The 21,325-nt window shown below is 41.9% G+C and overlaps 1 protein-coding gene across 2 annotated transcripts; it reads right to left on the minus strand.

Moving 5' to 3' along the window:
• Nucleotides 1-207: 207 nt before the first annotated feature.
• On the minus strand, nt 208-20,227 carry FXN (frataxin). Of its 2 annotated transcripts, XM_077817609.1 has the most exons (6): nt 19,681-20,089; nt 18,222-18,319; nt 16,891-17,011; nt 12,977-13,074; nt 1,639-1,781; nt 208-1,045 (listed from the first exon to the last, which is right to left on the minus strand). In XM_077817609.1, the coding sequence occupies exons 1-6, from the start codon at nt 19,705-19,707 to the stop codon at nt 1,032-1,034; spliced, it is 501 nt and encodes a 166-aa protein (XP_077673735.1). In that variant the 5' UTR covers nt 19,708-20,089; the 3' UTR covers nt 208-1,031. The 2 variants fall into 2 exon arrangements, with proteins under 2 accessions (XP_077673735.1, XP_077673734.1); XM_077817608.1 differs by lacking the exon at nt 19,681-20,089 and adding an exon at nt 20,104-20,227 and having other exon boundaries at nt 208-1,781.
• Nucleotides 20,228-21,325: the final 1,098 nt, after the last annotated feature.

The following is a 21,325-nucleotide window of genomic DNA, read 5'->3' on the forward strand; positions in this document are numbered from 1 at the left end:
TATTTCCTTGATTTCAGAAGTAATTTAGCAGTTAAGGTTTCAAATGACTGACTCCCTTTTTCCACTGGCTGAAAGATACATATACACAGCACAGATAATATCTCATTGGAGCCAGTTCTGGATTAGATTATTTCATATTTTAATTAATAGCGGGCAAGAGTTGGTATCAAGAATTGCATTTTAATCCTAAATAATGGACAATACCACCAAAGAATACTGTATATTTATTAGATATCTTTCAATGACACATCACATCAGTAACAGTATTAGCCAACCAAGCAGTCATATCATTCTAAACACAAGAAAGTTGTCTGGGGAAACTCAGAAACCAAGAAAATGTTGTATTTCAAAATCAGTACCAGGCCTCTTTTAATGTAATGCTAAAAGCTTACATAAACGTGGCTCAGTCTTTCAAATGTGACAGCAAATTGGGCTCCCTTTTTATATACAATTTTTGAAAAGCAATAATGGTAATGTTACAGTAAGGCAAATTTTATAGTGTCACATGTTTGCATGTCACTTATTAAATTATGTTTTTTTACAAGTTATTTGGTGTAATACCTAGAGTGAATCACCTATTTTTGCCCTCATTTCTTTTTATTTCTCAGCTAGTCAGAAGACTCCAGCTTCTCAGCCTTAAGAATGTGGCAATAATACAACAGGGTTCGCATCAGTGTGAGCATTGCGTTGTCACTTTGCTTTTGGTCTTGTGCCTCACTTCAACTACATGAGAAGTGCAGCATGAGTTATGCCAATGCAAAACTTGGCATGGTTTATTGCTACTAGAACAGAAAATCCTTGCTTTGCTTAATAATAAATAATAATAATATTAAAGAGTTATATATTTATGCAATGTATGCTTACTCTGTGAAGACACTCATAGCAAACGGAATAGAGAAAAGGTTATAAATTCCTTTCTCTACAACTTTGAATGTATCATTAGACATTTAAACTAAATCAAACACTTTTTTCAGCTCCACATACCATTTGGACCCTTGCCGATAGCAGAACTGGTAGCTGGAAGCTTAAGCTTAAAAGGATAAGTCTGAAGGAGCAAAGACAGAAATGTGAATTTCAGATTAAATCCTGTGATATTTTAAGAAGAAAATCCCTATTACACCAGTTATAGAAAAGAAAAACATTTTCCCTTACCTTATTTTCTTTTAAACACAATAGGCTCTTACATAGAATATTACCTTACTCCCCCCAGTTCATCTAATTGATTTCAATGGAACCTGGGTAAGGGTTCCTCAGTATGGCCCAAGGTGAGTAGCACAGTTTTCTTTAGTCATGAGATGCCATCTGTGTACTACTGATGAATTACCCACCAACCAGTAGGAATGTGGGCTGGGACAACCAGTGTCTAATACCATACTCTTAGCTATGAATTTTGGATGCAGACACACACACAAATCCATATAACAAACACAAACCCATACACTAACACATAAACCCAAACATGCAGAGCTAAGAAAAATATATTATGTTCACATTATTGTTACACAACATAGTGAAGTTGAAACAAAAATAGGAAGACAAAAATAGAACAAGGTGTTAACCTTAGGAACTATACACCAAAGAGGGGCAACAGGCCAAAGTCTTTTGATTTCTTTGAGGCAGACAATGATCAAGTATCACCTTTTCCAGAGTATACTAAAGGAGATAAGTCTATTTTAGTTTTTAATGCTGCTGAGAGTTCCACTGCTAGTAGTTCATGAAGAGATACTCCATCATGAGAATACACCCAGTTTCTTCCAGTCCAGTCGTAACGTTTGGGCCCACTAGAAAACAGAACATGTATACTGTATGAGCATAGGTCAAACATTTCTGAAATTTCAGCCATCCCCAAACAAACACCAGGAGGATTTGAATGACTAAGTTAAAGAAAGCAGCCAGCAGTAAAACAATATTTAGCAAGAAAGAGGTGTGTGGCTCATGGTCTCAGCATGGACTAGAAGCCAATCATCACCAAATTCTAATTCCAGCTCTCAAACTGGTTCCAACATGTGGCCTTGAAGCAATCATTAAGGCCTAAATCCAGCAAAGCACTTAAGCATGTTTTAATTTACAGGCATGCGAATGGTGCTATGGACTTCAGTGGGGAGTACTTTTGCTTATACACTTCACTGAATCTAGGCCATTAAGGTCCTTCTCTCCTTCACTTGATTTATTTTCTCCACAATCTGTAACAGTGGTAACAATATCTAGCTCCTAAGGGTGTTATAAGAGTTGTTTGTAAACTGCTGTATTAATATAAAGTATTAATTCCAACACAATGATATAATGTGCAAATGTCCAAAATGATTCACTGCACAGAGTAAAGAATATTTTCTCTCAAGTTAAACACAACAGGATTAAATTACTAAATAAAAAAATAATCTGCCATGTAGATCTATATCCGAAAGCAATTTGAAGCTCCTGATGTCATGAGATGCTTCACTCCCACAACAAATACAGTAAGGGGAGAGTAAGGAGAACTGGATTCTATCTTCCACACACAGCCACCAAGTTTAGGCAGGCTCATTTGTCTTTGCCTCAGTTACGCACCTGGAAAATGGGAAGAATGATTACAAGGCTCTTTAAAAAGTATTTATTTTTAATGAAGGCAGTTTTGACTTGCCCTCCATGGAAGACAGATTTCTGTGTTGACATTTGGTGAAGTAGTAAGAAGGGAAGGAGACAAAAGAATAAAAATGTCTGCAGAGAATGAAATACAAGGAAGTCTTGAAACCTCTTATCTCTGAACTCGTATTTCTAGGTCAAATTGCCTTGGGATTAGAGGTGATTCCAGTACAAACTCTGCTAGAAGACAGGCTGTACACCTATGCCAGGCTGCAGTGTCTAAAAACTAACAAAAAACAAATCTGACACCTCAATATTTAAATTATTCACAGTATCGCAATGAATAACCTTCAGGGCGCGAACTAAAAATATTAAGGACACACATAAAGGTAAGTCAAAATGACTAGGATTTTATAGGGACATCTCTTCGGCTGCATGTGAGCTGATGGTTGTTTTGAGCGCTCCAGTTATTTTATTATGTTGTTTCTCACTGGTGTGGCCTTTGCAAAAAGTAGTAACTTTTTCCTGTGCAATTACATGTGCAATTCTGGAAGTGGAAACAGCCTACAAAAAGTTAGAATGGGATATGGTTTAGGGCAACTCGACTAAAACAAAATATTTTGATGAATTATGTGAACTGTTTTGAAATTTTACCTAGTCAATATCAAATCATTGTGCTATTATTTAACAAATAAAAAACAAACATGTATAGTGCTTTACACTTTCAAAATGCTGTACAAACATTTACTACCTTTTAATTATAAGGATCTTTTGAATTCTAACAACATGCCAAGCGTCTATATAGTAAGTGCGTTTCTCACACAAGACTATGAATACCTTTTTACAAAGCAGTAAAAGATCATGACAACCAAAATAATTAGGCCTCATTTGTTGAAGACATTTTGCAATGTTTAAAAGCTTTAATTAATGGAGCTGCACAAAAGAGAAACTATGTGCAGGTGGCACACCTTCTTTTGAATGTGCCAATTGTATATTGTCATATAAATACAGCCTTAGTTCACCTGCATGTATGTAACAAAGCACTGCAGCCTGGAGCTAGAGAAATTCAATAGTAGTTTCCTTTTCTTGTCTCTTAATCTCTTTCTCTCTCTCTCTCACAGCGTTGTTGCCAAAGTGGTCATCAACCCTCAATGATTTTACATTTATTGTGCTGAGATAGCAAACACCACAATATTCAAATGCTGTTTATCATTATCAGCATTGCTTGCTTAGAATCATAGAATATTACGGTTGGAAGGGACCTCAGGAGGTCATCTAGTCCAACCCCCTGCTCAAAGCAGGACCGATCCCCGACTAAATCATTCCAGCCAGGGCTTTGTCAAGCCTGACCTTAAAAACTTCTAGGGAAGGAGATTCCACCACCTCCCTAGGTAACGCATTCCAGTGTTTCACCACCCTCCTAGTGAAAAAGGTTTTTCCTAATATCCAACCTAAATGTCCCCCACTGCAACTTGAGACCATTACTCCTTGTTCTGTCATCTGCTACCACTGAGAACAGTCTAGAGCCATCCTCTTTAGAACCCCCTTTCAGGTAGTTGAAAGGAGCTATCATATCCCCCCTCACTCTTCTCTTCTGAAGACTACACATCCCCAGTTCCCTCAGCCTCTCCTCATAAGTCATGTGTTCCAGTCTCCTAATCATTTTTGTTGCCCTCCGCTGGACTCTTTCCAATTTTTCCACATCCTTCTTGTAGTGTGGGGCCCAAAACTGGACACAGTACTCCAGATTTTAGCCTGCAGAAGAGAAGAATGAGGGGGGATTTGATAGCTGCTTTCAACTACCTGAGAGGTGGTTCCAGAGAGGATGGTACTAGACTATTCTCAGTGGTAGAAGAGGACAGGACAAGGAGTAATGGTCTCAAGTTGCAGTGGAGGAGGTTTAGGTTGGATATTAGGAAAAACTTTTTCACTAGGAGGATGGTGAAACACTGAAATGCGTTACCTAGGGAGGTGGTAGAATCTCCTTCCTTAGAAGTTTTTAAGGTCAGGCTTGACAAAGCCCTGGCTGGGATGATTTAACTGGGGATTGGTCCTGCTTTGAGCAGGGGGTTGGACTAGATGACCTCCTGAGGTCCCTTCCAACCCTGATATTCTATGATTCTATGAGATGAGGCCTCAACAATGTCGAATAGAGGGGAAAGATCACGTCCCTCGACCTGCTGGCAATGCCCCTACTTATACAGCCCAAAATGGCATTGGCCTTCTTGGTAACAAGGGCCCACTGTTGACTCATATCCAACTTCTCGTCCACTGTCACCCCTAGGTCCTTTTCTGCAGAACCGCTGCCGAGCCATTCGGTCCCTAGTCTGTAGTAGTGCATTGGATTCTTCCATCCTAAGTGCAGGACTCTGCACTTGTCCTTGTTGAACCTCATCAGATTTCTTTTGGCCCAATCCTCCAATTTGTCTAGGTCCCTCTGTATCCTATCCCTACCCTCCAGCATATCTACCACTCCTCCCAGTTTAGTGTCATCTGCAAACTTGCTGAGGGTACAATCCACACCATCCTCCAGATCATTTATGAAGATATTGAACAAAACCGGCCCCAGGACCGACCCCTGGGGCACTCCACTTGACACCGGCTGCCAACTAGACGTGGAGCCATTGATCACTACCCGTTAAGCCTGACAATCTAGCCAGCTTTCTATCCAACTTATAGTCCATTCATCCAGCCCATACTTCTTTAACTTGCTGGCAAGAATACTGTGGGAGACCGTGTCAAAAGCTTTGCTAAAGTCAAGAAACAATACATCCACTGCTTTCCCTTCACCCACAGAACCAGTAATCTCATCATAGAAGGCGATTAGATTAGTCAGGCATGACCTTCCCTTGGGGAAGCCATGCTGACTGTTCCTGATCACTTTCCTCTCCTCTAAGCGCTTCAGAATTGATTCCTTGTGGACCTGCTCCATGATTTTTCCGGGGACTGAGGTGAGGCTGACTGGCCTGTAGTTCCCAGGATCCTCCTTCTTCCCTTTTTTAAAGATGGACACTACATTAGCCTTTTTCCAGTCATCTGGGACCTCCCCCGATCGCCATGAGTTTTCAAAGATAACGGCCAATGGCTCTGCAATCACATCCGCCAGCTTCTTTAGCACCCTCGGATGCAGTGCATCCGGTCCCATGGACTTGTGCTTGTCCAGCTTTTTTAAATAGTCCCGAACCACTTCTTTCTCCACAGAGAGCTGGTCAACTCCTCCCCATGCTGTGCTGCCCAGTGCAGTAGTCTGGGAGCTGACTTTGTTCGTGAAGACAGAGGCAAAAAAAAGCATTGAGTACATTAGCTTTTTCCACATTCTCTGTCACTAGGTTGCCTCCCTCATTCAGTAAGGGGCCCACACTTTTCTTGACTTTCTTCTTGTTGCTAACATACCTGAAGAAACCCTTCTTGTTACTCTTAACATCTCTTGCTAGCTGCAACTCCAGGTGTGATTTAGCCTTCCTGATTTCACTCCTGCAAGCCCGAGCAATATTTTTATACTCATCCCTGGTCATTTGTCCAATCTTCCACTTCTTGTAAGCTTCTTTTTTGTGTTTAAGAGCAGCAAGGATGTCACTGTTAAGCCAAGCTGGTCGTCTGCCATATTTACTATTCTTTCCACACATCGGGATGGTTTGTCCCTGTAACCTCAATAAGGATTCTTTAAAATACAGCCAGCTCTCCTGGACTCCTTTCCCCTTCATATTATTCTCCCAGGGGATCCTGCCCATCAGTTCCCTGAGCTAGTCAGTCTATTTTCTGAAGTCCAGGTTCCGTATTCTGCTGCTCTCCTTTCTTCCTTGTGTTAGATCCTGAACTCGACCATTTCATGGTCGCTGCCTCCCAGGTTCCCATCCACTTTTGCTTCCCCTGCTAATTCTTCCCCGTTTGTGAGCAGCAGATCAAGAAGAGCTCTGCCCCTAGTTGGTTCCTCCAGCACTTGCACCAGGAAATTGTCCCCTACATTTTCCAAAAACTTCCTAGATTGCCGGTGCACCGCTATATTGCTCTCCCAGCAGATATCAGGGTGATAGAAGTCTCCCAGGAGAAACAGGGCCTGCGATCTAGTAACTTCTGTGAGTTGCCGGAAGAAAGCCTCGTCCACCTCATCCCCCTGGTCTGGTGGTCTATAGTAGACTCCCACCACGACATCACCCTTGTTGCTCACACTTCTAAACTTAATCCAGAGACTCTCAGGTTTTTCTGCAGTTTCATACTGGAGCTCTGAGCAGTCATACTGCTCTCTTACATACAGTGCAACTCCCCCACCTTTTCTGCCCTTCCTGAACAGCTTATATCCATCCATGACAGTACTCCAGTCATGTGAGTTATCCCACCAAGTCTCTGCTTCTCCCACTCTGTCAAGGTTCCTTCCCCATTCTGAACTCTAGGGTACAGATTTGGGGACCTGCATGAAAGACCCCCAAAGCTTAGAATCATAGAATATCAGGGTTGGAAGGGACCTCAGGAGGTCATCTAGTCCAACCCCCTGCTCAAGGCAGGACCAATCCCCAATTAAATCATCCCAGCCAGGGCTTTGTCAAGCCTGACCTTAAAAACGTCTAAGGAAGGAGATTCTACCACCTCCCTAGGTAACGCATTTCAGTGTTTCACCATCCTCCTAGTGAAAAAGTTTTTCCTAATATCCAACCTAAGCTTCCCCCACTGCAACTTGAGACCATTACTCCTTGTCCTGTCCTCTTCTACCACTGAGAATAGTCTAGAACCATCCTCTCTGGAACCACCTCTCAGGTAGTTGAAAGCAGCTATCAAATCCCCCCTCATTCTTCTCTTCTGCAGACTAAACAATCCCAGTTCCCTCAGCCTCCCCTCATAAGTCATGTGTTCCAGACCCCTAATCATTTTTGTTGCCCTTCGCTGGACTCTTTCCAATTTATCCACATCCTTCTTGTAGTGTGGGGCCCAAAACTGGACACAGTACTCCAGATGAGGCCTCACCAATGTCGAATAGAGGGGAACGATAACGTCCCTACATCTGCTCGCTATGCCCCTACTTATACATCCCAAAATGCCATTGGCCTTCTTGGCAACAAGGGCACACTGCTGACTCATATCCAGCTTCTCGTCCACTGTCACCCCTAGGTCCTTTTCCGCAGAACTGCTGCCGAGCCATTTGGTCCCTAGTCTGTAGCTGTGCATTGGGTTCTTCCGTCCTAAGTGCAGCACCCTGCACTTACCTTATTGAACCTCATCAGATTTCTTTTGGCCCAATCCTCCAATTTGTCTAGGTCCCTCTGTATCCTATCCCTGCCCTCCAGTGTATCTACCACTCCTCCCAGTTTAGTATCATCCGCAAATTTGCTGAGAGTGCAATCCACACCATCCTCCAGATCATTTATGAAGATATTGAACAAAACCAGCCCCAGGACCGACCCCTGGGGCACTCCACTTGGCACCGGCTGCCAACTAGACATGGAGCCATTGATCACTACCCGTTGAGCCTGACAATCTAGCCAACTTTCTACCCACCTTATAGTGCATTCATCCAGCCCATACTTCTTTAACTTGCTGACAAGAACACTGTGGGAGGCAGTGTCAAAAGCTTTGCCAAAGTCAAGAAACAATACATCCACTGCTTTCCCTTCACCCACAGAATCAGTAATCTCATCATAGAAGGCGATTAGATTAGTCAGGCATGACCTTCCCTTGGGGAAGCCATGCTGACTGTTCCTGATCACTTTCCTCTCATGTAAGTGCTTCAGAATTGATTCCTTGAGGACCTGCTCCATGATTTTTCTGGGGACTGAGGTGAGGCTGACTGGCCTGTAGTTCCCAGGATCCTCCTTCTTCCCTTTTTTAAAGATTGGCACTACATTAGCCTTTTTCCAGTCATCTGGGACTTTCCCCGTTCGCCACAAGTTTTCAAAAGATAATGGCCAATGGCTCTGCAATCACAGCCACCAATTCCTTTAGCACACTCGGATGCAACTCATCCGGCCCCATGGACTTGTGCTCGTCCAGCTTTTCTAAATAGTCCCTAACCACCTCTTTCTCCGTAGAGGGCTGGCCATCTACTCCCCATGTTGTGATGCCCAGCGCAGCAGTCTGGGAGCTGTCCTTGTTAGTGAAGACAGAGGCAAAAAAAGCATTGAGCACATTAGCTTTTTCCACATCCTCTGTCACTAGGTTGCCTCCCTCATTCAGTAAGGGGCCCACACTTTCCTTGGCTTTCCTCTTGTTGCCAACATACCTGAAGAAACCCTTCTTGTTACTCTTGACATCTCTTGCTAGCTGCAGCTCCAGGTGCGATTTGGCCCTCCTCATTTCATTCCTATATGCCTGAGCAGTATTTTTATATTCTTCCCTGGTTATATGTCCAACCTTCCACTTCTTGTAAGCTTCTTTTTTATGTTTAAGATCCGCTAGGATTTCACCGTTAAGCCAAGCTGGTCGCCTGCCATATTTACTATTCTTTCAACTCATCGGGATGGTTTGTCCCTGTAACCTCAACAGGGATTCCCTGAAATACAGCCAGCTCTCCTGGACTCCTTTCCCCTTCATGTTAGTCCCCCAAGGGATCCTACCCACCCGTTCCCTGAGGGAGTCGAAGTCTGCTTTCCTGAAGTCCAGTGTCCGTACCCTGCTGCTTACCTTTCTTCCCTGTGTCAGGATCCTGAACTCAACCAACTCATGGTCACTGCCTCCCAGATTCCCGTCCACTTTTGCTTCCCCCACTAATTCTTCCCTGTTAGTGAGCAGCAGGTAAAGAAAAGCTCCCCCCGAGTTGGCTCGTCTAGCACTTGCACCAGGAAATTGTCCCCTACGCTTTCCAAAAACTTCCTGGATTGTCTATGCACCGCTGTATTGCTCTCCCAGCAGATATCAGGAAAATTAAAGTTACCCATGAGAACCAGGGCGTGCGACCTAGTAGCTTCTGCGAGTTGCCGGAAGAAAGTCTCATCCACCTCATCCCCCTGGTCCGGTGGTCTATAGCAGACTCCCACCACTACATCACTCTTGTTGCTCACACTTCTAAACTTAATCCAGAGACACTCAGGTTTTTCTGCAGTTTTGTACCGGAGCTCTGAGCAGTCATACTGCTCTCTTACATACAGTGCTACTCCCCCACCTTTTCTGCCCTGCCTGTCCTTCCTGAACAGCTTATAACCATCCATAACAGTACTCCAGTCATGTGAGTTATCCCACCAAGTCTCTGTTATTCCAATCACGTCATAATTCCTTGACATCACCAGGACCTCCAGCTTATTCTTACCAGCTTAGGTTAAAAACTTCAGGGTGCAAACTTTGCCTTGTCCTTGAGCCCTATGCTGCCACCACCAAGCGTGTTGAACAAAGAACAGGGAAAGAGCCCACTTGGAGATGTCATCCCCCTAAAATGTCCCCCCAAGCCCTATCCTGGGGAAGGCTTGATAAAAATCCTCACCAATCTGCATAGGTGAACACAGACCCAAACCCTTGGATCTTAAGAACAATGAAAAAGCAATCAGGATCTTAAAAGAAGAATTTTAATGAAAGAAAAAGTAAAATAATCACCTCTGTAAAATCAGGATGGTAAATACCTTACAGGGTAATCAGATTCAAAACCTAGAGAATCCCTCTAGGCAAAACCTTAAATTACAAAAAGACACAAAAACAGGAATATACATTCCATTCAGCACAGCTTATTTACCAGCCATTTAAACAAAAGGAAATCTAATGCACTGCTAGCTAGGTTACTTACTAACTTAACAGAAGTTCTGAAGAGCGTTCCTGACCTGGTCCTGGCAAAAGCATCACACAGACAGACCCTTTGTTCCCCCCCGCCCTCCAGCTTTGAAAGTAACTTTTCTCCTCATTGGTCATTTTGGCCAGGTGCCAGCGAGGTTATCCTAGCTTCTTAACCTTTTACAGGTGAAAGGATTTTGCCTCTGGCCAGGAGGGATTTTATAGTTCTGTATACAGAAAGGTGGTTACCCTTCCTTTTATATTTCTGACACACTCCATAGCGCATCACATCCAGGACACAGATGTTATTAGTGTTAGTTACAGTACATGCAGTACATGTCTGCATATAAAAGTTACAAAATCTCTTAGCAGGAATTGGAAAACTAAGTAAACATGTACTGTTTTCTCGCAGGAAACACACAAACATTTGCCATACTGCCATAAACAGATGAAGCATAAAGCCAAACCTTTACAAGGGAAAGATTTCTTAGATGAAAAATTCTCTCAGGGTCATAAGCTTTTAGCAGACCCTACTTTTTTTGGGTGGGCGGGGCTGTTCCTTTCTTCAATAGGGGAGGGATAGCTCAGTGGTTTGAGCATTGACCTGCTAAACCCAGGGTTGTGAGTTCAATCCTTGAGGGGGCCATTTAGGGATCTGGGGCAAAAAAAATTGGGGATTGGCCCTGCTTTGAACAGAGGGTTGGACTAGATGATCTCCTGAGGTCCCTTCCAACTCTGATATTCTATGATGCAGCAATGACTTAATTTTTTTTTCGGGGGGAGGGATAGCTCAGTGGTTTGAGCATTGGCCTGCTAAACCCAGGGTTGTGAGTTCAATCCTTGAGGGGGCAAAAATTGGGGATTGGTCCTGCTTTGAGCACGGGGTTGGACTAGATGACCTCCAGAGGTCCCTTCCAACCCTGATATTCTATGATTCTATGATCCCTTGAACATATTGAAGATGAAAACTACTACTTATATTTTCCACAAATCTGTTACTCAGGAACACGTACTTCTTCACTCAGCTAGCATTGGCTCATAAAAGTTAAATAGATCCAAATACAATATAAACTCTCTGACTTCTTAATCTCCAGATATGGATGTAAATAGAACCTGAACTTGTGTTTTATGCTTGAGGTTTTAAAAAAAAAAATCTAATGCGTAACTTAGATTCTGAGGCACTGTCTTGCAAGTGTCTAGACATAAATAAAAAAGATGGTTTGATTTCTTGCCTATTGCCTTTCCATGATAAAAACCTTTGAAAAGCAATATCTTGTTTATTTAAACAAACAAGATTCGGGGAGGAGAGAGGGATTAACAATATGCTACAATGGCTTATCTAATATAATGTACACCAGTGGTTCTCAACCGGGGTACGTGTACCCCTGGGGGGTACTCAGAAGTCTTCCAGGGGGTACATCAATTCATCTAGATATTTGCCTAATTTTACAATAAGCTACATAAAAAGCACTAGCGAAGTCAGTACTAACTAAAATTTCATACAGACAATGAGTTGTTTATACTGCTCTACATACTATACACTGAATTTAAGTACAATATTTCTGTTTTAATTGATGTATTTTATAATGTATATGGTAAAAATAAGTAAGCAAGCAATTTTTCAGTAATAGTGTGCTGTGACACCTTTGTATTTTTACGTCTGATTTTGTAAGCAAGTAGTTTTTAAGTGAGGTGAACCTTGGGGGTACATAAGGCAAATCAGACTACCAAAAGGGGTACAGTAAGCCTGGAAAGGTTGAGAGTCACTGCTGTACACCAAAAACAGTTACAGGAGGCTAGAAGGCAAATCACTAAAAAGAGTATTTTAATTACTTAGGCAGACTATTTAAAATAAGATGATTTCCTAAAATTTCACTTTTAAAGATGTTAATCCTACTGCACAGTAGTTTGATCCATTCCTGATTTTATAGTTAGTTGTTCTATTTGAATGACCTCTAAGAAATCTACCTACATATGTACAGTGAATCTTTATGCTTTGTCTTTCCTTTTTAGCTAGACCATCCATCAACAATGCCAGAGAGATGAAAGACTACCTCAGTCTGCTCCTGGGAGAGGAGCAGATTTCACTGTAAACTTTTGGTGAGGCCACTCCTGGCATTCTTTCAACACATTCTGTACATCTCACTCCCAGTCAGAACCAACTGCAAAACCTGGAATGGATCAAACTGGCATAGAAGACAAGGCAGAGGACACAGCAATCAAGATCTCCATATTAAGAACCGCCCAAGATTGATAAAAACATCTCTCGGTTAAGCTGTAGAAAACACGCGCACGAACAAAACAAGAAACCCATACACAGGCTTACAGGGTGAATCCATAAAGAAGAGTGTTAGACCATAACAATCTCATCTCTCTTCCTGACAGTTCTTTTGTCACAGCTGTTTAGTCTTCTATGTATAGGCTACAGTCATGTTCATAGTGCTTGTGAAAACTGGACATTTAAAAAAATGGAACACATTTTATTACATGATACATTTTACTGCACTAGTTTGTGGGTCAGCCTGTCCGTTTCTGTTAGTCACCACCTGAAGTATAAACAGCAACTAGTTACCATACCTCTAGCGAAAATCCTATTGTGTGTATGTTTCGAGAAAATGCATAAAATATGTGATCAGGGCATTAAATAGTCTCCATGGGGCTAGCAGGCAGGTTTTTTAATTCATCTCTGAATTTTCAGACAGTTCCTAGCATACAGATAATTACTTACCTAGTAGGAGAGGACAGCCAAATCTGCTTGTTCGGTGTCTGCCTGTTGATTACATAGGTTCCCATGTCTCCACCTAGTTTAGCTGTTAAAACTCCATTCTAAAGCATAAAGGGGGGGAAGGGAGGAGTATCGATGCACCATTACTTAATAAGAATAATGATTTTTCTTCCATAATAAAGCACTGTAGATATAAAGATAAAAACAGCAATTTGCGAGATATCTGCAAAAGCATCATCACTGGACATTCAAATCCTCCACAATCTGCTATGCCATTCTGCCTCACTGATGACCAGTGGGACCACCATTAGATATGAAAACTTGTCAGTCTCCATGGTGAAACATAGATCATTTGTGTCTGATCTAGACTCTAAGCTCTCCTGATCTGGACTTGTGTGTTGGTATAGCACCATCCACAATGTTAAGACTCAAATAAATAATACTCCAGTGAGCTTTGACCTCTCTTCTGAGACTGCCAGCTTGTGCACTAATTACTGCTCAACTGTGAAGTGGGCATTCAGTCCACTAGCAACTGGATTGAGACCATCTATTCATTTCACAGAGAACATTCAACAGCTAGCAGAAAGCAAGTATTTTTGTTCACTAACAATCTGAAACCGATTAAAACAGGCGGCAAGAGGCTCCATGTCCCATTACTGAATCTCTGAGCTATCCAGGTTTACTTTACTTTTTTTTTCTGTAACTGTATATGGTCTCCAAATGAGTGGGACAAGTACACTGCCACATAACTTGTGATGAAGTGCCCAGATCCTGCATTATACCTCAGGAATGTTCCAATTCTAACTATCTGAGGTTTGTTTTGATTCACTTATGTCAATTATAGAACATTTTCCAAGAGAGTGTTTCTTTCCTTTGTACTGCCTTCCTTCCATCTCTGAATTATACCATGAAGATTTACATTGGCATGACATTTTCATAAGGGAATTTTGAAGGGCAACTATAACTCTTTTAGAGAGTCCTAATTTTAAGGGTATAAGACAGATACCACTTGGACTGAGTAAACCTGAGAGTGACCTGAATTAAACTTAGGTAAAAAATAGCAGTATTGTAGCTTATGTACCGTGGGGCTAGTTCAGGTATTAGGATAGCTGCACATTTCTTTTTCCCTACAGCCTCCCCAAATGCACTGCAGCCCACACTGTGTCAGCACCTTTCATGATCCTGCATTACCTTTTTCTGATCCAGAAGACAATTGCTAGATCTCTTAATTTTCTTGTAGGTAACAATTTGTTTTGAAATTTCAACAGCATTTTACCTTATGACCGAGTAACTACTGAAAGTTCAACATCATTTCACAGCAAAAGCAGCAGTCCTCTGCAACATCAGCCAACCCTTTTGATTACTGACATCTCACAAGTGATGTGTTAATCTAAAGCCCAGCCCCGCTACTGTCTGAGTTCAGTAAAGAAACAAAGGTTGTTTGATTATTCTATATGGTATAGGGGAAAAAGAAGTACAAATGAATAAAAGCCTCTGATGGTGCTAATTAATACTGAGTCATCTGATTTCCCTGCCAGTTATTTTATTTTAACTAGGTAATGCTTTAGCCTAATGTGACACGAGGACTAAAACTAATCTATTCCCAGTCTCATTGTGAGCTCACTCCTTACTATTTCCCAGTGTTCTAAGAACAGCATGAAATGAAACAGGTAAAACAAGGTACCTTGGAGAGCTTTGAATGCTATAAATTATTCCAATTAAATATTCGCACAAATGTGTTAGTATATTCCATTAGCTAATGTTCAGAGCTATACACAAGTGTTCAGCATTATCCCATAATGCATGCTGTATGTTAAAATATACTAATACCAAATAGGGCTCAACTGATCTAATAAGAACACTACATCAACACTTACATTATTACGGGGCTTCTGTTTTTCGCGGTTTATTAATTTCATTTTTGGGGTTTTATTTTTTAACATTTTTTTAATTGTATGTAGATGTCCAAAAACTGGGGGCCTTTGAGGCTCTATTTCTAGATTCTGTAAATAAACAACATATACTATGCCGTTACTCATTTCAGTAGTATATATGGTAATCAGTAATCTCTTTGTAATGGTCCCTAGTGCACTTTAATGTAGTGCTGTTGCAAACAGCACTATGTTATAATGCAGTAGGAAGCCTTCAGTGTGTGCCAGCAGGGTCTACATGGATCAATTAATGTACAACACATTAGTGTGCTTTAGAAATCATACTCCTGCAGTCTGCATTACTGCTCCCTGTAGACAAGCTCTTAGATACAAGTAATCATTTCTGGTGTTTTTCCAGTGTTTCATGGATAAACACCTTTTTTTGTATCAGGATACTTTAAAAAGTTAAAAGCTAAAATCAGAAGCCCCAATGATGTGTCAGACAGAAGAGAGATGATCTTTGTTTTCACATTGTAAATTAAGGCAAGATTATCTTCAAACCCTGGTATTAAAACATTCACACATTCATTCTGTACTATTCATGAAACTTTGGAAAATACATTTTAAAACCTTTTTTAAAAGTTAATGGAAACAACACTTAAGAATTAATTTTTCATTTTTGTGCATAGCTAGTATGAAACTATTGCATGCTGTTATGGACATTCATAATTTCTGCTAACAAGATTACTCTCCAGGGAGACTTTTTCAAGCACATCACATATTAACTGAATGGAGAAATTTAAAAGGTCAAAAGATATTACAACTCTGCCAGTTCTTTTCCAAGTGTGCCACCCTGTGGCTTGTCATATTACTAGTCTTTTCATAATTTGAATCCAAACAGTCATAATGTACATATTAAGATTGACGTAAATAAAAATCCTCCAAACCTTTCAGTAAGTACATGCCAAAAACTCTACATTGAAAAGTTACTGGAGAGAAAGGCAACTCAAGTCAGGAAGCATATATAAAAAATATTTAATCTAAAGAAAAAACACAAAACCAAACTTTTTGGTGCTATTTTTTCTATTTAGTTTTCAAAATATTCTTTATATTGAATAGATCTTGAAAGGCTAATAATCACAGCCTTTCAAGATCTATTCAAAACACTAGCAGTGAATAATACATTGCTATTAGTTATTGGAGAAGTTACAGGTAAAATATTAACTGAATATTTGACCAGATCAAGTACTTATCAGTTTTGCCAAATGCAAAAAAGAGGCTAAGGTATTATTTTCCCATTGTATATGTACTTCTGTGAGATAAAGAGTGAATGTAGTGCTCAGAAAAGCTGACAGTTGAACAGCTCTGAAGACTAAAGGCCTCTATACACAGAACACAAGCAGCAGAAGCTCCAGCTGCCCGTTTATATGCACTTAAATCCTGATCTGGTGGAGCCACTAGTTGGGAACCTCCACATGGGGATATAAACAGGAAGCAACTATTATTCCAGTCCAGAGACTGGAGTAGTGTAGATGCTATGTTGCAGCCAGTGGTCTGGGTTAGATTTTATTCTCCTCAAATCAAGCAGAGCACAGCAGCATACAATTTGATTGATTCCACCAACTGTAAATAAACTAATAGGTATTTGAAAATAAATTTTTAGCTACAGCTGTCACTTTCACCAAGATAATTCAAAAGTGACATGTGTAACACAAGTATCAGAGGCCAGTATAAGAGACTGGAAACCAATTTCCAGCCTCATGTAATAATGGTTTAACTCTCATAAAAATAACTTCATCGTTTAAATACTATTACAATTCTTTAACTCTTAAAACAGTGTATTATATATTTTTCCATCAAAAAAGATGCCGCTCCCTCAATGAGTAAAATCAAATTTAAAAACTTGATTTTCAAATAGTTGACACTGAATAAATAAGTGAAATATGTTTCTTAAACTTTTGCACTAAAGACTAGTTGAATGAAGATATTTCCCTCAAGGAAAAACCCTACAATAATTACAGCAAGAACAAAAACTGTAAAATATACCCCAAAGGAGACATCATAATCTTCAGGTGTAAAAGGCTTGTCTGCTAGATCCTCAAAGAAGTCTGCTAATGAGTCCAGTGTTTCTTCAGCAAGTTTTTCATAAGTAGTCTCATCTAAAGAACTGCAGTGGCATGTAAACAAATCTAAGATTACTAGGAGAAAATATGTATTACTTTAGCATGAAACTCTTTCCTACAACAAATACAAAACAAGATCATCATCATCTTGGGAACATGTTATAATACGAGATAATCACTTGCGATTGGAGGAGGTGATTTGTCACAAATTGCCTTATGCCACAAAGTACCTTATAAATTGAGGTGGAATTTTAAAACCTGAGATTATAGACAGCTAATTGGACTAAGTATGTTTCTTTCCGCAGTTACTTCTGTGCCCAGAATGTTACTGAAGATAGACCTCTAGATTTTAAAATACAACATTGTTGCAGAAGTACTCTGTCCATGCAAGTACTGTTTAATCTTTAAGGTAAATCTAAATAATTTATATTTATAAACATACAGTATGTTGTTTATAGACATATATTATACAGGAAACAGCAACTGTATACATAAACAAAGATGTAAAAATGTCAACGTTCAGACACATCTGGTCTACATACAGTAAGGGACTTCCCTCTTTTGGAAGTCCCCATTCATTCCAATAAAATAATAAATATGCACTTCTACTGTAGTTTTCTTCCAAGAATCTCAAAGCATGTTACAAATATTAGGTAAACCTCTCAACACCTCCACTTTACCAACAGAAAAATGGAGGCAGATGCAGACTTGGAAACCTAGGTCTCTCCACGGAAAAAAGATTAATTTTGAATCCATCTCCATGGTGCGCTTTAACCTAGTTTGCGCATCTGGGTATTGTGTATGTATATTTATAACAATACGCAATTCAGTGAAATGTTTTCAGTAGCAAACAAATGTGGAAACACAAAATAATTACAGTTACCATAAAATACTGCAAAGTTACTTAATACTTTGAATTTCTATAGCATCTTTCATTCAAGAGTGTCTCATGCCACTTATCTGAGGTACAGTGGGGAATCATTTATTCTACCTTACAGATGGGAAAACTACGGCCCATGAGAGGTTAAGTGATTTCCCAAATTCACACAGGAAATCTGTGGCAAACCTAGAAACAGAATTCAGAAGCGATAATTCCAAGTCCTTTCCTTACCCACAAGACTAGCTTTCCGCCCTAGCTCATATCAACAATCACACTATATTAATTTTCAGGGCTGTCACATCTACAGATGATTCCTCTGGAATCTGTATGCAACTGTCAGAATTCTCATATAAATAATTCAGAATAAAACTTACCTTTTGTTATTCAAAGTTCCTGCATTTCTTAAATCAATAAACTGAACACTTCTGTTTTTAACCTTTAGAACATGGTCTAATTGTTGCAGATGCGAATCCTAAAAATAAGTTAAATTAAGTGTTAACAAAGGTAATGGTACAAAATGTCAATTTTTGTCATAGTTAAGAAACAGAATCCCAAAGTCACTCCCCCCCCCAACAGTTAAAAGTTCATTTGTTATCTTACAGGACCAACAAAGCAGCAAAAACTATCTATTAGTATTCTTGAGGCAGAAATGCACGTTTAGGACACTCTGGCCTTTTACTATGATTTAGTAAGAGGGAAAATGGTGTTGTGTTTAAGGCACTAGACTAGAAAACAGGAGATCCGAGTTCTATTCCTTGGTTTGTCACAGACTTCCTAAGCAACCTTGGACAACTCACTTTCAAAAGTGTCCACTAATTTGGTGCACCTGTGTTCATGCACCTGGAGTCTGATTATGGCCAATGCTGAGCATCCACAACCCTAGCTGAAATCAATGAGAGCCATGGGTGTTCATCACCCTTGAAAATTAAGTCCTAAATGTCTCAAGGTGAGTACCCAAAATTAGCTGTCACTTTTGAAAATGTTGGTCTTAATCACAGTTTCAATTCCACATCTGTAAAATGGGGTGTTGCAGGTACATATTAATTATTTCTAAAGTACTCAGATACTACAATAGAAAGCCTATAAATAAGCTATGTAAAAGAAAGCTAGAAACTTGCGTGAAGTGGCAGCACACTAACAGAAATATTCTAATTCTCCAAACTAATCTTCACAGTTTCACGTTGGGGATTACAGTCACCATGCTGCCTGTCTCCAGACAAGCTGAGACCACCACCAAGTATGCTGAACACTGAGCATCCACCCCATGTTGTCTCTACTGAAGACTCGCTTATCAGGCCTTGTCTACGCTAGGGAAATTTAGCAAAAAATTCAAACCAGTTAAAACCTTTTGGACCCACATCACAGACAAGGCTCTAAAGGCTAGAATAGTTCTGTTAACTGGAGCTCTCTGAAAGCTGTTAATTAGTTTGAAAATTGGTTTGAATTGCTGGGGAAATGTCCCCTCTATAGACAAAGCATTCAGTTTTGGAGGTGATGTCTGTATTCTTCGCTCCACTAGAAAACTGCCTGAACGCTAAATTCATCTCACACAGAACACTATAATGACTCTGTTTTCGGAGCGCCGCTGAAGGAATAATTTGCGTACAGAAGACTGCTGGGTGCTGCTGATCGTTTCTTGTCTCACACCAACACGAGGACATGACAACGCTCTCAACTACAGTAGCTCATGGAATAAGACAAAGATAAAGAGTGTAAAAGCCTCCCTCCCAACGATGCAAAAGGCGGGAGATGGGGGTGGAGGGAACCTCAGCAACATCTCCTCAACCTCCCCCGCTAACGCTTTTTTCGGCTGCCGTGTCTGCATGCTGTTACCTCCGACGCTGACTCCCGCTCACTCATGCGGCAGACAGAGATCCGGGGGTTTCAAGACAATGACAAAGCATTTAAGCCCAAAAAGTCTGACACGCCCCACCTCTCAACTACCAAAAAAGAGCAACAGTCCCCTATGCGGCGCTTTGCATTCACGCGGGCTAGGAGCGCCACAGCTCCAGCTCGGTCCTGCGTTGCTACATGATCGCAACCCTGCTGGCAGGACGGGGGCTTGGCCGTCTCGGGCTCGGCGACAGTGGGAACGAGGGGCGTTGAAACAGCTCACGGAGCCTCGCCCGGCAAATCCTTCAGCGGCGCCAAGGGCGAGCCTCGGGGGGGAAGGGAGCCGCTCCCCCAACTCGCACGCCGGGGCCGGGCACCGCTCTGCCTGCCCCAGCCGCGTCACGCGGGCGGCTCGCTACTCACGAGCTGGCGGCAGGAGGCGGCGGGTCCCGCCACGAGCGCCCCACGGACTCCCGCGGCCTCGCACAGGCGCCGGGCTGCAGCGCGCGCCGGCCTCCACATGCCGCCGCCGGAGGAGTCGGCCCGCCCCGCCCCCAACGGCCGCTTCTGCGCGCGACAGCCCCGGGACTGGGCCGGCGCCGCAACTACCGCCCCCCAGCGGCGCGGGGGGCTACGCGCCGCCGCCCTGACGCCTCAGGCTCTTTGTACGAGCGATATACTGTCGTAGGGCCACCGGCCAGAGCCATCGGGAACCATTCCCAGAGCGCCACCCACTCAGTGCCATGGGCCAGCAGGGGCTGCACCGCGGCTAGGGCTGCTTGTGTCCCCCTCACCCCTTCTCCTGCCCGTCATCACTTCCCGCCCAGCCGGGCAGCGCTCGGCCTCTCACGGCTCTGGCGGCGCCGGAGCTCAGCGCTCGGGACGTTGCTCGACTAGTTCTGGCTCTGACTCGTCCGTGCTAGCGGCAGCTTCACCTCCCGCCAGCTTTGGAGCCAGGTGGGTCTCCCTGGCTTAGAAAAGTCCGTGTATGGGCACGGGGCAGCATGTGATGACTCAAGGCTGGTTGTACCGCCCAGGGCACGCTCTCTAAAAGAGAGCAAAACTAGGGCTAACGACAGTGTAGTTACAATATCAGAACACAGCAAGTAAGATTAAAACCAATGAAGTTACTCCGTGGAGCGAAAGAACAAGATCTACTCCGGTCGCATCAGACTTCAGCATGAACACTGCTGCTCACCAGAAATCTATTTTCCCATCCCCAGAGCAGCTTTTTCACTAACAGTCCGGTAGATGGAGAGCTTGCACTTCCCCCTACTGGACAGTGGCAGGGTATGTACACTAGAATACATATCCTGCTATAGGATTTTAATTGGGTAGGTAGGGAAATAAGGGTGCAGTTCATAACATACTGTTTAAATCTTAGGCCTCATCTACACAGGAAAATGAACCGGTATAGCTACTGAGTCTCCCTAGGTGGACACTATTCCAAAATAAAAGTGACTTTATTCCAGCACCATTACTGCTCTCACAAAATGGAATAATTATTCCAGGACAAAAGTGACTCATTCTGGAATAATATCCATGAAGGGAGTTACTTTGCAATAGATATTCTGGGCAATTTCCTTGTATAGAAAAGACCTTACACTGATCCAGTAAAGGGAAGACAAGATGTCCCATCTACTAA

Source organism: Eretmochelys imbricata, chromosome 5, assembly GCF_965152235.1.
Source record: "Eretmochelys imbricata isolate rEreImb1 chromosome 5, rEreImb1.hap1, whole genome shotgun sequence".
Taxonomy (NCBI): domain Eukaryota; kingdom Metazoa; phylum Chordata; order Testudines; family Cheloniidae; genus Eretmochelys; species Eretmochelys imbricata.

Excerpts from the sequence above, each read along its gene's own strand:
- FXN (XM_077817608.1), bottom strand. The coding sequence starts at position 20,202 with ATGTGGAGGCCGGCGCGCGCTGCAGCCCGGCGCCTGTGCGAGGCCGCG. Across the intron at positions 17,012-18,221 it reads GGAACTTTGAATAACAAAAG|TTCTTTAGATGAGACTACTT; the intron begins GTAAGTTTTATT and ends ATGCCACTGCAG. Across the intron at positions 13,075-16,890 it reads ATTATGATGTCTCCTTTGGG|AATGGAGTTTTAACAGCTAA; the intron begins GTATATTTTACA and ends TTTATGCTTTAG.